The sequence below is a fragment of the Anas acuta genome, chromosome 4 (genome assembly GCF_963932015.1).
Source record: "Anas acuta chromosome 4, bAnaAcu1.1, whole genome shotgun sequence".
Taxonomy (NCBI): domain Eukaryota; kingdom Metazoa; phylum Chordata; class Aves; order Anseriformes; family Anatidae; genus Anas; species Anas acuta.
In genome coordinates this window covers 22,748,635-22,764,752 of record NC_088982.1, presented here as the reverse complement: position 1 = coordinate 22,764,752, position 16,118 = coordinate 22,748,635, and the positions used below count along the sequence as shown (strand labels likewise).

Below are 16,118 nucleotides of genomic sequence, written 5' to 3'. Positions count from 1 at the left end.
ATATCTAGAGTTAAGTGTTATTTGGGGTTAGGTAAGGAGATAGATGTTCCTCTGATTATGTAAACCTAATTTTTGAGGAGATCTGAGCTAAAAACCTGTGAAAATTCAAAGATCTGTGTTATAATAACATGACCATGATTACATGTTGTTGCACCCTACCTAGAGATGAGAAAACTGGGCTTATTTCTAAAGCTTTAATTTCATCCAGTTGTATCTATGTAATTTATTATGCAATAGATTTTATAACATGCTATTTTCTTACATGGGAATGCGACCTTATACAGTGAATTGTTTACCTAATAGCTGCTTGATAATTTTAATTTCTTTTCATGGAATAACCCGTGCCTTTTTATTGCACACTGTTGAAAAGTGTCTTACAGAATGAATCTTTTGCCAGTAAATGTGAAATGATCAGTAATTGCTGTGCTTGGCTATTTGAAGAGAAATTATTAATTTATTTTTCATCAGTTCCTTGTAAGTAATGGAACATGATTGTCTAGTCTATGCGACCACACAGTTCTGAGAAACAAAGTAAATGATTCAAGTATCCATATATTTTTCAGTCTCTATCTTTTATGAGGGTTGGGAGGGAAGAGTTTCACGTCAGACTATACCTGTTCAAAATATTGTATTCACAGGTTTCAGCTGAAGCTCCAGTTGCTCGGCAGTTCTGCAAATCAAACCCTAGAGCATAAAGTCAGGAACTAGGAAATGAAAAATGTACAGTGAAATGACTGTATGCTGAGGCTTTTGATTTGCACTGAGTAGAAATTGGTAAAGGCAAAGATAAGAGCTAACTCTCCAGGATAGTATTCAGTCACATTAATTATGTGATCCTCCTTTTTTTTTTTGTATTTTTATAGTCTCTACAGGAAGGGGGCTTTTATCTTCATGTGTCCTAGATCATCCCATACAGCATGCAAGGCATGGGCCTGATAGTGTATAAGCAAGTGGTATTCATAGTGAAAATGGTATTTATACTTGAAAACTCACACACTTAGTTGCCAAAGTGAGGATTATGAATCACTTCTGTAGTAAGTGGATAAAGAGTGTGTAACTTTTTTATTCACATTACATGTAAGGATGTAACTACCTCAGTGTGTTAGTCAGGAATGAATTTGAAAGAGATCTCACAATTGTCCCCACTTCTCATGTAATGGCTTTCATCATAGAGCCACCTCAAAGTACGTATACTAGATTTCTTTCTAATATAATGAAAATGGGAGATCGTGCTCCAGTAGCACATTCAGTGCACTCCACTGCAAACAAGCCTACCATGCTTGGCACTGACGAGCTAACCTGAAGTGCCCCTTCTCACTCTCACCTTTTGTTTTTTTTCTTGTTTCTTAGTCTCTACAATTATGGTTGTCAGGTTATCTCAACAAAATATTTTGCAATAATAGACTGAATCATTTTCAGGTGTTCTGTTATGGGACATAGTTCTTCTTAGCTAAGTAAAGAACATAAAATTAATATCATAATAGATGAGCACAAAGCTATGGAATTAACATGCACAGACTGGGTCATTTCTAGCATCTTCTTGCTCATCAGGGCTTGAGTTGGCAAACTTCATGTTCATTTTCTTGTTCCTGTAATTATATACTGTATGCCTCACTGAGGTTTCATTTTGAGGCCTCATTAAGAAGACCATAAGAGTAAATCTGTATTTACTCATGGCAGTTTTGATTCCAACCTGTGATATTTAACTATCACCTAAAATCTATATTAAAAGATTTTAAGCTGTGATAAGGGACATCAGACTTTTCAAATCTTTAGAGGCTTATGACAGCTAACTGAGAAGGCTAAGCCTAAGTGTAGTTGAAAAGGAGAAGAAATCAATATAAACTGTGGAGAAGCATTAATATCATCAAGCAATTTCTGCACTACTAGTCACTGTTTCTCAGATTCTGATACTTATTTATATCTTAATTTTTTATTAACATGGAAAGAAGCTTTTCCCACCTGATAGAGAAATCAGTCTTCCTTTCTAACTAGAAAGGCTGAACTCTGTACCTACAGTAAAGGGGAGTGTGGGTGGCAAGTTGATTGCTTTATCTGAAACGATTCTGATTATTGGCTTTTAATCTCTCTGGAATAATTTGGCTGTTTGAAGGGAATCAAATGCCATGGGGCTAGAATGAAAGAAAAGTTTAAATCATGTTAAATTGCTAAGGGACTTCTTAGGTCTTTCAGAAATGTCTTAGTGTAATAGTCACAAACTTTGTGGTAGCTTCCCCAAAGTAAACCTAAAGAGCTATTGCAAATAGCAAGGGTGGATTCAAGGAAGAATGTAAGGTCGTGTTTTGGAACTCCTATCAGAAACACAGTGCTTAAAGGTCAAGAGTCTTCTGTGTGTGGACAGTAGGACAAAAGTAGGGTCACATATACAGATAGACCTTTTAAAAATCAGAAGTAGGATAGTAAGAAAGGTGGATGTTTTTTGTTTGTTTGTTTTTAAAAAAGTATACATGAATAAATGTGCATATGCATGTATACGCAAAGTATATTTTTTGTGCAGCATTATCGTGTATCTTCTACCATTACTGTCTTATACATACATACATGTATGACACTCCCCTCTTGCAAGGCCAAGATCTAACAGCCAAAGACGACAAAAAAGCCCAGGGGTTATGATTTCAGTGGAAGAGAACTGGTGAATGCTTAGAATACTGTTGATGTAGCAGTTTGCAAAAGTGGGTTACTCCCAATATACACCAGTACTGTTTCACTGTTTACGCTTTGTGTACCAATGAGGTCTGTACCTTCTAAATATGCTACATATATATATCTGTATACACACATGTATGTGAGTACGTATATATACATATGTATATAAAACTATATACATCATTCTCCTGACATCATGGCAGCAATTTTCCTTCTTCCATGCTGTTTCTTTTATTCTCTTAATCCTCCAGCAAAAACATGACAAAAATATGTTCTGATATTTCTAATGAGAAAATAACGTAGTTAACTTGTAAAACAAAACTTGGGAGTTATTTTTGTCTGTTGGGGAAAGGTAAACTTGTGCTGATGTTTTTGTTTGTTTGTTTTTTGTTTTGTTTTTTAATCAACTTACACATTGTGGAAATCGTACCTTTATAGAAATGAATGTAGCTGCTAAAGAAGTAAATGCAGATCTAGATCTCCTGTGTTCAGATGAATTTAGACCTGATCATATTAGCAAACAAGCATGCAATCCCAAGTTTCCTCCTGCAAAAGTGAGTGGAAGGAAGAAAAAGAGAAAAGAATAAATATTATTCTTTACAGGAAGAAGAGTGGCTCTGTAGAGAGGGCCTCTTCTTTGACTGAGGGCCAAAAGAGTCAGAGCCTGATTACAGATTTAAGGATTTCATAAAGATGCCTAGGTTTTCATAGATTCTGTGCCTTTCAGACAAGGATGATAATGGCAACAGGACTTGTATGTTATAATCATTCCTCCTTCAGGAAGGAACAACAGAAAGCCAATACTTAACCCATAGTTAACTACTTTCCCCATTTGTATTTTCAGCCTACTGTGCTCTTTAGTGAATACTTTTGATCTATTATTATATCTGTAAAGAAGTTGTGTTTTTTCTTGTAAAAAGCTCAAACTGTCACCTGTTTTTTTTTCAATCTCTATTCAAGTGCATCGAGGTAGTATAAATACAGGCATTTAAGATGTATGTATATTTTTAAAAAAAAGCTTTCTCTGTGTATTTTTGAATCTTCTTAAGCTTTTCTTCATTTGTCAGAAAGTAACACAGAGCTTAATCTATCTGGAACAATGGGCTCTCAGTCTATAGGAGTAAAATAATTCTTATTCCAAAAAGATACTGCTTGGTCTTGCTGCCAGCACACTTTGTATAGTGCTTGAATGGGCCCTATTGTCCTCCTGTGCACTCAAAATGAATGAATTTATCTTTCAAAGTGGAGCGTTTCTGTCTTCCCTATACCAATTCCCACTTCTGTTTCTGAAGTAGGAGAACAAGACTGAGCTCTTGAAAGCACAGAAATCTGAACCATGAAAATGAGATTCCAGTATACCTGTCAATCACCAAGCCTGGTTTGTGCCAAGTGTACAGTTACCATAAAGAGTTTGTTTGGACCATTACAGAAATAGCTTCACTTTAATGTACCAATTAAATTGGTTAATTTACCTCCACCTTCTGTTCTGAAAATATTCCTCATTTCTAATTTCTGTTCTGAAAATGTTATAATTTCTTAATTTCTCACTTCTAATTTCTTAAAACTTTTGGGCATTCCTCATGCTGAAAGTGAGTACTGTAAGCTCTTACACACATGCTGCATTTAAAACATGAGAAAGTTACTCTCTTCTCAGTGGGATTGTTGCTTGCCTCAGTATGTGTGTGGATTTGGGGAGGGTTGGTGTTCCAGATTTGGGACTTGCTGTATTTCATTTCAAAGAGCTTGTGTAGCTCTGCACTGTTGGGTTCAAGTACAGTGATGTTTGGTGGCTGGATAGTGGCTGTAATTATAGCATACGTAAGCGAGTGCAATCTGAGGTCTGCAGGGTGCTTCCTTTCAGCTCCGAGGACACCGGTTGGGCCAGCTGAGCAAAGGAGTGGGCAGCTGAGTGGTCTGGCCTACTGGACATGGTCCCCTGCACCCTGCTGGGAGGGCTGGGAGGAGTGAGCAACAGCAGTGGCTGTCACAGCAAGCAGAAGGGAGTGCTCCTGCCCCCCACTTCTGGCTCTCCGCTTTGGGAAAGGGCATCCTGACCCTTGCCGTTTTGTGTAGGACCTTGAAAAGCGCTTAGAAAAGGAGAGTGAAGGAAATAGGGATAGAGAATTTCAAGGTGGAACGGCATGAAATAGGTAGATAAAGTCTAGCTCTTTAACAGTGTAATGAAATTCATAGTTATCAGATATAAATATTAAACAAATACTTTTTTTGTGCAACTTGTATTTGGGAAATTTATAAAGTATAATGCTGTGGAGGCTTTAAAGCATGCATTTGTTTAAATTCCTCGAGGACGTGGCTGTCAATGGCTATTAAGTGTGATGGCTTGACTGCAACTACTTGTTCATAGGCTTTCTGAGCTGGAAGTCCCTAGATTGCTGGAAGCTTATTTGGGAAGATGAGGATGTACCTTCTCTTATTTATATTCTTCTTATGACAGTTGCCAGTAGCAAGTGCTTAAAGGGAAGATGCTATAGGTGAACTTTTGATCTGGCTCAACGTGGTAGTTCTTATTTCAGTCATCTTCTCTTCATTATTCTTTTTTTGCCTTCAGTGAAGGCAGTGAATAGTTATTCAGGACCTAAGAGTATATTAAAACTCCTATTAATCATGTTTTCTGGCAGCCGTTCAGCATTTACTTAATAAATTTGTTGTACTGTTCTTAAGGTACAATATAGTCTGGTTACCTGCCCTTTATAAATCTGGACTTTTTAAGGCCAATTATAGACAAATAATTTAAACCTGCATCCAGTTTACATCTCAGAAGCACAAACTTTAATTCTAGGAAGTTAAAGGTTGTTTTGTTTCTGTTTTTTGTTTTTGTTTTTTTTTTTTTTTTTTCATCCTATGTTTCTCATTTTGCTCATTTGATTTAAGATGCTGCTAATGGAAGTAAAAAAAAAAAAAAGTATTTTTCTATTCTCAATTTTTAACCTTATTTTATATGCTTCTCTCTTTCTCACTGGTAATGTCCGACTTTAATAATGTTTCATTGCTGTCAGGTTCATGCTCAAAAAGAAATTATTCTGTCCACTCTTTTCCCATATAACTGAACTTTGAGGGTGAATTAGGGACTGTAGGCTTCACACAGCTCTCTGCTCTCTTCCAAAGCAGATGTGACAATAACAAAACTGTTGATTCAAAGGAAAATTTGGGGAGGAAGGGATGAAGATGAGGGAGGAGAATAAAAATGTGTAAGTTACAGGATCTGAGAGCAGAGAAAAGGTGAGAAATATTTCAAAATTGATTATACGGAGAATGGCTAATCCAGAGTACTTGTTGAAAAGTTATGACTTTAAATCTTTATACTGAAGTGTGTAGGCTTGTTTGTATCTTCTAGCCTTACCCATCGTGGCTAAAGATATTTTTATTTGCTTGTTCCTGAAATGGTTGGATGAATTGAAAAGAGTTTTGTGAAGTGTCCTCTCTATGTGAGCTTTAATGCTGTTATAAACTTTGAAAATCTCACGATTGTCAATGATGCAGGCTTAAATATGTATTTACTAGAAAAACAGCCTCCTCATCACAGGCAGGTATCTCTGCCGAAGTCTTTCCTTCCAGTGCTCTCATGTTTTTATCAGCCCACACCAAGCTACTTGTAATGTGAGGAGTGAAATAGTGAGCATCCTGCAGATGGTAAGATATGTGGATTTGGCTCTTTTGCTTGGGTGACGTAGTTTCTGTTTTTGTTCCTGCTGCCGCTAATGTTTTCAAGAATTGTGGTAATAGTCCAAGAAACCACAGAAGGGTTGACGTTGGAAGGGACTGCGAGAGGTCCCCTCCCTCTCTACTCTTGCAGGGCCACGTTGAGCCATTTGCAGTTTTCTAGGGCCATGTTCAGGCAGCCTTTGAAGATCTCCAGGGAAGGGAGATCCCTTGACCTCTCTGGGCTACCTGTGCCAGCATTCCATCATCCACACAAGAAGTGCTTCCTGATGTTCAAACACAACCTCCTGTGGGTTGTGTTTGTGCCCATTGCTTCTTGTCCTGTCAAACATGAATTAAATTTGTGTAGGTGACTACTGTTAGATGAATATGTAAATTAGAGTCTGAAGGAAGCACCAGTGGTGGTCAGAAGACGTCAGAAACGTCTCTCTCTGTGGTTCCAAAATGTGTCCATTTGAGACAGGTTTCCAAGGGGTCAGTGAAAATTTCCCAACTGTGTTAATGTACGATTGATTTATATTAAGCACGGTGTTTCATGGGAGGAAAAAGGATTTTTCTTGGTTTAAGACAAAAAAAATACTTATCTCTAATAGTTGAACCACAAATAACTCCCTATTTTAGTTGTTTTATAGGACTTTTTCTAAGACACATTTGAGAGGATTAGTTCATGTAATACATCAGAAGCACAAACAACCAAATGTTTTAAGAAGGAATTTTATATGTTTTCTTTAACTAGTTTATCTAAAAGCAGTCAAAACTGCTGTCAGTGAGAAGGATTTAGATGGATAAACATTATTTAGTCACTACAGTATGATAGAAGCTAGATACTTCTGTTTTGGTTCTGCATTTTAGTGCAATCTGTTATTTAACATTTTTTCTTTATTAATAGTTTCTTCTCTCACCAGCAATCAAGTAAGATCATTCTAGCAATTAGAAGCATAGTGTTTGGACATATTTTAGTATAGGTTTATTTATCCCTTAATGAATTAGAAAGAGCTTGCATGTTGTAGCCAAAATGTGTATTACAGATCTTGGATTTTGCTGATTGAATTGTGCTGTACATGCTTGATTATTGAATTATAACTCTTTGAACTTTTATTGTCTTTTCCTTAGGATTTCAAGACAGGATTTGGTATCACTTTAATCCCTATGAATGTGGCAAATGTAAAACAAGTGGATCGGACTGCAAAACAATCTTTTGAAATAATTACTCCTTATAAAAGCTTCAGGTGAGAACTTTAATATTTACAGTACAGAGTATACAAATAACTAATACACTGAAGAAATACTTGCTTCCTACAGCAGTGATTTAACCTAGTTTGGGTGAAAAGGTAACACTTCTTAAGAATGCTCAGCATTTTTTAAACAACAAAGGGATTTTTTTCCTTTGTTTAGCTGTGTGCTTCATCTATTATCTCTCTAACTAGGCATCCTGTTCCCACAAATTCATATTTTATGTAACCTTCTTTGTTCATTCTCTGCAAGGGCAGAAGAAAACCAAACTTTGAAAACTTTGCTTCATCTTAATAGTAAACTGCTGAAGTGATATCATGCTGCATTCATTTAATATTAAGCATTTTATTCTAAAAGAAAAGAATTGATTATGTGCCATCCCTTGTAAAAATCCTCAATTGAAATCAGTAGAAAGTTTGGCTGATGCTGTGACTTGTAATGATTTAAGAAAATAAAATAAAGCTATATGCTAGTAAAAATCTTTTCTTGAACATGGAAGTGTTTCTATAATGAAATCTCAGTAATGCAGGAGAAGTCACTTTGTTCTCTTTGACTTACTAAATGACTGAAAAGCAAACAATTTGCTTGTATACTCTGTGGCTTAGAGTAGCCAGTAAATAAATTTGTCTCTGTCAGTGATTTGAGTCTATGGCTAGTTGGTAGATGTATGTATTGGTAGTCTATGGCTAGCTGTTTTTGACTTTCTCAAAGCCATCAGCATGTTGGTGCTTGTTTATTATTTATATTTTAAAAAAAAATCAATTTAAATAAAAAGCAATTTTTGTCTGTTACAGGTAGCAAGTCTACTTGTACTCCTTAATAAATCATCACATTTCCTTTAATTCTATGATGTTTATTAAAAAATAAAAAATAAAAAATCAGGCTTTAACTTTGGTATGTATTAACATAAAAATAAAGAAATGCATTGAAAGTAACTCAGAAACATAACTAAAATGTTACAAAAGCTTTATAGCTCTCACTGGCAGTGGTTTTGTTGAAGACTGATTTCAGACCGACGGAGTTTTCACTGGCAAAAAAATATTTTCCATCTTAGAATTTGTGTCTGTGTGTGGTGGAAGATTTCTTTGACAGTGATTTTGGGTATAAATGTAAGAAATAAGAGAGACTACAGATTCTGTTTAATTGGGCTTTAAAATAAAGATCAATAATGCAGAAAAGTCAATTGTTTCAGCTTTACAGCCGAGTCGGAAAGAGAGAAACAAGACTGGATTGAAGCGCTGCAGCAATCGATAGCAGAAACTCTCTCTGATTATGAAGTAGCTGAGAAGATTTGGTTCAATGAATCCAACAGGAGCTGTGCTGACTGTAAAGCTCCCAATCCTGACTGGGCATCCATCAATCTCTGTGTTGTCATTTGTAAGAAGTGCGCAGGTAGAGTAATTAATGAGAGGCTGTGTGGGTTCTACAAAAATGTCATATTTGCATATCTGCGTATGTCCTTGAACTGGCTTTTTTATTTTTAAAGTGCTATCCTTGTGAAAGTTTTGACAAACATTGAATGAATATAACTTCTTTAATACCGAGTATTCTAAAGCACTTCCTTGCATAAATGACAAGCCTGTATGGTGATTGGTTTCCCACAGATGAATAATCCTTCACTATTAATGGAAATCAAGACATACTAACACTTCTTGGGAAATGGCTGGCTTTTGCGAGGCTGCATTCTAAAGGATAACAATTGGCAATGTATAAATGAGAGGTATTAAATACCCCAGGCCGTATTTTACTGACAATACATGATAGCGTTTTCAGATATTAAAAGAAAAACAATTCTGTCATGTTTTATATTTAAATACATGCAAAAATAGTGAAGGCAGGGAGCTAGTTTGTAACTCTAGGTTTTGCTTTCAGAACAAACCCTTATGAAAAAGCCTTCTGAAAGCATTCTACATCGGAGCCTTTGCTTATTATTTACTGTTAAATAGTACAATTTTCACTACAACGCTATAACCTAAAAAGGACTAGATTTCTGTGCCAAGTGCAATCCACCTCCCTTCCTTCTTTCTAATTTTTTTTGCTTGTTTTTTTGGTTGTTTTCTTTTTGTGCTTTTATATTTAAATGTCAAGCCTAGTACATATTAGTCTTTTTTAAAAAAATAATTAGAATAAATCTGTCTTCATTAAATATTTTTGTTAGCTCAGCAGAAGAGAAACTCATTTTAAGTGCTTTAGTGAAGCTAGTTAAGTAAAAATACTCTTGGATTTCTAGGACAGCACAGATCTTTAGGACCAAGAGACTCAAAAGTCCGGAGTCTAAAAATGGATGCCAGCATTTGGAGCAATGAACTTATTGAGGTATGTTGAGATACTGCAACTCTGTTCCATCTTGAAAGGTGCTTCATGAATAAGAGTTCTTTCCTTATGAGAAGTCTTAACATATAGCTACTAAAAAAAATGTGCTGCTGTTAGAGTAAACCTTAAGGTTTCTGGGAGGTAACTGTACTTTTGTGTCATTCAAAATATTCATTGGTTTTGAGAACCATGTGTACCAAGCATTTCTCCAAGCACCTGTGTTTTGGGGAAAAAAAATGGAGATGCTTCTGGACAGCAGTAATGATGGGCAGTATTCATTGAAGGGAAAGAAAGGGAAACAAACTCCTCACTACCAGGTTAGGTGCTTGGGGTGTTTAAAAGTGTTGCTGAAGGGGAAGGTTGAGTCGTCACTGTTTTCTTTAAAAGAAATGCTAACATTCTCTAAAATTCTACTGCTATTTTCTTGTGTTTATTTGAAGTCTTGTAGCTGGTTAGCTTTGTAAAGCTTAGTAGCTATTGCTGAAAATCACGACTACAGGCTTTAACTGTGGTCATCTATAAATGAATAATATTGACTGAGTAAGGTTTCCTGCAGGCAATTATCTCTTTGTAAAACTTTTTTTTCTCCACACTTAGCAACTGAAAACAATTCAGGGGTTATCCTGATATCCTTCATGATATTTTGTTTGTTTTCTCTTGCACTTCATCCAGCTCTTTATCATCATTGGAAATAAGAGGGCAAACAGTTTTTGGGCAGGAAATCTTCCTCCAGATGAAGAACTACACATGGATGCCCCAGCAGAAAAAAGGATTGCGTTCATTACACAAAAATACAAAGAGGGAAAATTCAGAAAAGCACCTTTTCTCTACAAAACCAAGGAACAATTGAATAAGGTAATACTATAGAATGGGTAAGCCCTTGCCATAACTTTTGTATTGAATTGTATTTGTGTGCATTTTGGTCATCTCGTTAAACTGGTGAGAAACAAACTGAAAATCCTGAGTGGTGGGTTTTGCAGCTCTGAATGAAGCCTTTGCTTCATTCATGATTTTTCAATCCATGATTTCTTAGTTCTAGATTTTCTAATTTGTTTGTGGAAGGTTATGGCACCTATATGGTGCCTATAATAAATAGTCCAGAGCTATCAATAAATACAGATCTTTGTTTTCAAATGCACGCTCCATAGACGAAAATTCTCATTTGTCTTTTTTATATTCCTTCTCAGTATGTTTTGGATATATGTCTAACGTTGAACATTCCAGAGTTCCATGATAGGTGATTACATTATCAGCAGTGAAAAGTAGCTAATGCACACTTTCATAATAGCTTGTAGTTAACTGGAAATGAAACAAGCTAGAATAAACAAAATGATGAAAACTGAGTTCTAATGTTTCCTTTTGCACAAATAACAGAAACAAATTGTCTACAGTTATAAAGTAGAAAATGCTAATTATAATTGCTAATTATAATTATCAAATTCTGCATAGCTTTGATATCTGTTTGACTGACTTATGCTGTCTGCTGATTTCAGAGTCGTGACTTTTTAGGGTTTTTGAATATAGAGGGGTTTAAATGCATATACTTTATAAAGTTAGTCTATTCAATTGCATATTAGTGAAATTATCTCAAAGGATATGCAAAGATTGTGGTGGGGTGGTAACATTTAAGTTATTGTGCTTTGAAGTAGTAGGTTTCAGTGGTTATTTTCCAAAAAAATTGAAGTGTTCTTCACATGTTAGAGGTTGCATGTGAGTTATACACATGAGAAGTAAAAACAAAGGCATTTAAAAATATTGTCTCTTTTAAAATAGTTCTAACCATCTTTATACTTCGAATTTGGATTTTCTACATTCCCATATGACTTTCTGATTCTGTTGGGATCAGGACACATTTTAGGCTTTATGGACACATTTAGGTTTTATGTCTCTTTGCAAAATAAAACACTTAAATATCTTTTTTTTTCTTTTAATTTTATTGTTAACAGTTAATTTTATACTATAACCGCTGACTACAGGAAATGCAATAGTCCTTTGTGGTTTACGAGCTTGATTTTTCTGAACTCTTCTGGTACAGAGGTGTCTGTCAATTAATGATTTAACTACTGGGAAGTAATATCAGATGTAATGATCAAATTCTCTATAGAGACATGATATTACCATGTAATAAGTGGTCATTGCCAAGTAATTATAAAACTTCTACTGAACTATCTGCCTTACCGGTTTTTGCATACTGGATGCGCGTGTGTTTATTAGAGCAGCTGAATTTTAGTACTTCTCTTGTGTTGAGCAACCTCTGTATTTATTATTTCAGAAAAGCTGATCCATTAACTAAATAATATAAAATTATCAGATAGATTGCTGAAATTACATAGGTACTTCTAATTTTAAAATTTTGGAACCACATTTTGGAAGAAAATTATTTACATTTGTCTTCGTGCATAGGAAGATGAAAGGGACCTGAATTTCTAAAATGCTTTGAGATCTTTAAATCTCAAGGAAGATTATGAAGTATAAAGGTACCCTAAACAATAGTTGCCTCGCTGGCTGTGAACATGACTTTGAAAAACTACCTATGAATTCCAGGCTGTTTCCTAATAAGAGTTAAAGGATTAAATCTTGTCTCTTTGGTTGAACTTCTGAGGTCTGGAATAATTATTTTTTTTCTTCAGTAGTGTGCTGTGTGAAGGGAAATGAAGGAGGGATTTTTCATGTAGATACCCAGTTGCAGGACAGCTTATTGCTTTAATTAATGTTAACATGCAGATACAAAATGTGTGGCAGCAAAATCTTGCAGGGTTTGGGTTGGTGACTTTTTTCCTTGTTGCTCCTTCTTCATAGTTTCAGACCATAATTCATGATTCCTGCTGCTTCCCAGTGGTTATGGCCTTTAAAAATGTAGGGGAACTATATCAGAGGTGAAAGGATTTGCATTTACAAGGACTTGCTACCAATAACTTTCTAATTTAAACAGACTTCTTATTTTCCCTCTTCATAAGGCGCTGTGTGCTGCTGTAGTTAAACAAGATGTTCTAGAAACTCTGATGCTGCTGTTCAGTGGGGCTGATGTGATGTGCGCTACTGGCGATCCTGTTTACAGTACTCCATACTTACTAGCCAAGAAAGCTGGACAAAGACTGCAAATGGAATTCCTATACCATAATAAGTTTTCAGGTAGGATATACCTGCTTTATTTTGATCTTCTAATTTCATATTGAGTGAAATGAAAGGCATTAACTGTATTTTATCAGGCACTATGTGTAGTTGTGCAAGTTACTTGCATTTTACTTGGACTTCAAGTTTATTTCTTCAAAAAATAATTAAAAAGCCCGTGATGATATACCCTCATAACGTTGTTTTGTAACACAGAAGAAAAGCATCATCTGCTTTGCCTCTACTGTCAGGCTTTTACCAGAAAAATGGGTACATACAGTTAATCATATATCTAAAGTATTTCTCAGGGGCTTTGCTTTTTGATTACAAACTATTTAAATTGATATCTACCTTGACCGTTAAAAATAGTACCTATCTAGTACTATAGGTACCTATAGGTACCTGTCTGTTGTCACAAGTTCTCCTCCTAAAATAAAACTCTCAAACCAATCCCAGCATACTACCCTTTTTCAGATCACAACTGTGCATCATAGACTTTGGCCCTGAAAGTCAAAAGGCCTGGTCTCAATTTATCACTGTTTCCAGGCGCTTGAAAAGCTTGAAAAGGCTGTTCTTTAAAAAAAAAAAAATAAATAATAATAAATAAATATATATATATATATATATATGCATACACACACAAATAATAATTATAATAATAAAAATATACATGTATATAAAATATACGCAATTAGAAAATTATGGAGTATGGATGTACGTGAACTTTTCTTCTTAAAAAGGAAAAAAGGCTCTCTGGCATCTGAAGCAGTCTGGGAATGATGAAACTTCACGCACAGATTTACACTGGAAGAAATTATCAATGCTAATCCAGCCAGCATTGTGGACATGCTTATGCAACTCAGCAAAGTAACACTTGATAGGCTGAACACAATTTTTTTTTTTTTTTTTTTTTAGTCGGAAACTCTGGAATGATATAGAGTTTCCCAGAGCAAATGCAGTGCCTTAAGTTTTGCCTAAGCACTTCTTTGTCACAAATGACAGGCATCAGATCCTGGGATGTTGAGCTCAATCACTGTGCAGACAAGCAGCTGTGGTGGTTTTATGGTTTGTGTTGTTTGGTTTATTTTGCTAGTTATGCTGTGAAATAGTCCTAAGGCTGTTGAAGGAAGTTTGCTTGTCTTGGCTCTGTCTTTTCCACTTGCAGCTTTCCAGCCAACGCAGCACTGCTGTGTGTTGGAGCTGGTGTTTGTTCCTTCTTTTCAGAGAAAATAGGGGGTCATGGCAGGTTCACGGTGATCCTCTGAAATCCTTCTGCCGCCAGAGTTTGTGGTAAACTTCTAGATAAGCCCTAAAGAGAAACACTTCCTTTCTGTTTAAGTATATTGCAATAAGGGATGAAAATAAAAACATAGTACACTAGAAAACCACATTTAGGTTACGTTGGCAAGCAGTGGTAGAAAATGGCAATGTAATAACCAATGTAAAACAGCAGGTTTTGGTGAACATGTGACAATAATTGTAAAAATAGATCAATAATGTGTATCTGTGCTATAGGAAAGGTTTTAGAGAGCAGCTATGTATCTGTAAATACTGCAGATGGATGGATGGAAGAAGGATGTGGAGAAGCAGTTATACCCTATAGTAGAGGATGTTTTGTATATTACTTACTACTTTGTCTTTTAATAGATTTCCCAAGCTATGATATCTGTCTTGAAAGTGGCTTCTCTGAAGATTCTTCACATTCCACCTTTCTTTGTGAATTTTTATACAAAGTTTCTTCTAATACTACCAAGCTTCTTACAGAGAAGAAATTAAAAGAAGGTATTTCAGTTTTACTTCATACATTTGAATAATACATGAATATGTATGGTATGGATGAATTTGGTTCTTTTTAACTTCTTACATTACTTTTTAAAAGATAAATTGTCTCGTTTGATTCTGTAGACCTCTTTCAGATTAAGAAAATCCCGATTGTCTTGATCTCTTTATTCGGTGGTTGACAGAAGAAGGAAATTAAACTACTTATTATTCAGTTAACAAAAATGATAAATAAAAAACATATACAAATATTTCTCATTTTAATTATAATTAGGCAGATGCTGCTAGCTGCCAAACGTAGCTTCCATTTGAAATCATTATCTTTCTGAAACCATTTTAACACTGACTTCCCAGAGTCCAAATTGATAATGCCTGAGATATTGCTCAGGCTTGCAAATGTATGTAAAATGGACACGTCTAACAATTTTACAACAAATTAAGCATTGCGTGGTAAAAATGTTTGTATTATCGCAGTAGAAATCATCAGCAGTCATTCTACTAGGATTTTTGAGAGGTTGTCAGATAAATTTATTTTTTTCTCTATTCCTGTATTTTCTTCTATCTAAACAAAAAAGGTAGATTTTTAAAGTATGAGCCGGTTTGTATTTAAATTGATAGCTAAGAAAATCTTGATACAGCATCCTGTGTCATTGACAAACGTTTATTTTGTATGATGATGTTTATATTCTGGTGGTATGTCTTTAAGATCCTTAATGGAGATCGAAGCATGCACATAACTCCCATTTAAATGCACTTCTAAGGTATCTGTGTTATTGTAGATCCTAATAGTCAAAAACATTGAGTGATCATCAGAACTAATTCTGAATTGTAAGCATTTCCCAGCAATGATGCAGCTGTTAACAAAGACCTAGGCAGAGCCCTGGACTGCGGCTGGACAGGACTTCTTTGTTGATTGTTCTAAAACTGTTCTGAGCTTACTCAGGAAAGACAGGAATAACCACAAATCTCTTGTTATAAGTGCAGGCCTTGTATTCTGTGCTGTGGATATATATATAATGTATTTATACATATACATATGCATGCACACACACACATATGTATAATCATTTTTAAATGTATTTCTAAAAACTCAAGACCCTGCTGAGGGAAGTAGAGAGCAGATACAAGGTAATACTGCTGTTGTCTCATCTAACATCTTCTAATTCTATTTTATTAGAAATGCAGTTTAAATTTGTAAGTAGATATAGATTGAAGAGTTAACTTTAAATGCTCACAGAATGCCTTCTGCCGTGCTTTTTTGGAAGATGTGGTGGGCGTACAGCTTTACAAGTGTATAGGAAGATGTGTTTACCTGTCCTAAACCATTTGCAGTT

The 16,118-nt window shown here is 35.3% G+C and overlaps 1 protein-coding gene across 5 annotated transcripts in view; it reads left to right on the top strand.

Annotated features, from left to right (window-relative positions):
- Positions 1 to 16,118, top strand: part of ARAP2 (ArfGAP with RhoGAP domain, ankyrin repeat and PH domain 2) — a 127,746-nt gene that overhangs the window by 49,348 nt on the left and 62,280 nt on the right. For all 5 annotated transcript variants that reach the window (XR_011095894.1, XM_068680085.1, XM_068680087.1 and 2 more), the window contains exons 10-15: positions 7,462 to 7,577; positions 8,774 to 8,973; positions 9,812 to 9,897; positions 10,567 to 10,749; positions 12,852 to 13,026; positions 14,653 to 14,787. Coding sequence is in view for 4 of the 5 variants with exons in the window: in XM_068680085.1 (XP_068536186.1) it covers positions 7,462 to 7,577; positions 8,774 to 8,973; positions 9,812 to 9,897; positions 10,567 to 10,749; positions 12,852 to 13,026; positions 14,653 to 14,787 (895 nt within the window). In the remaining variant the exon portion in view is untranslated. The remainder of the gene's footprint in view (positions 1 to 7,461; positions 7,578 to 8,773; positions 8,974 to 9,811; positions 9,898 to 10,566; positions 10,750 to 12,851; positions 13,027 to 14,652; positions 14,788 to 16,118) is intronic.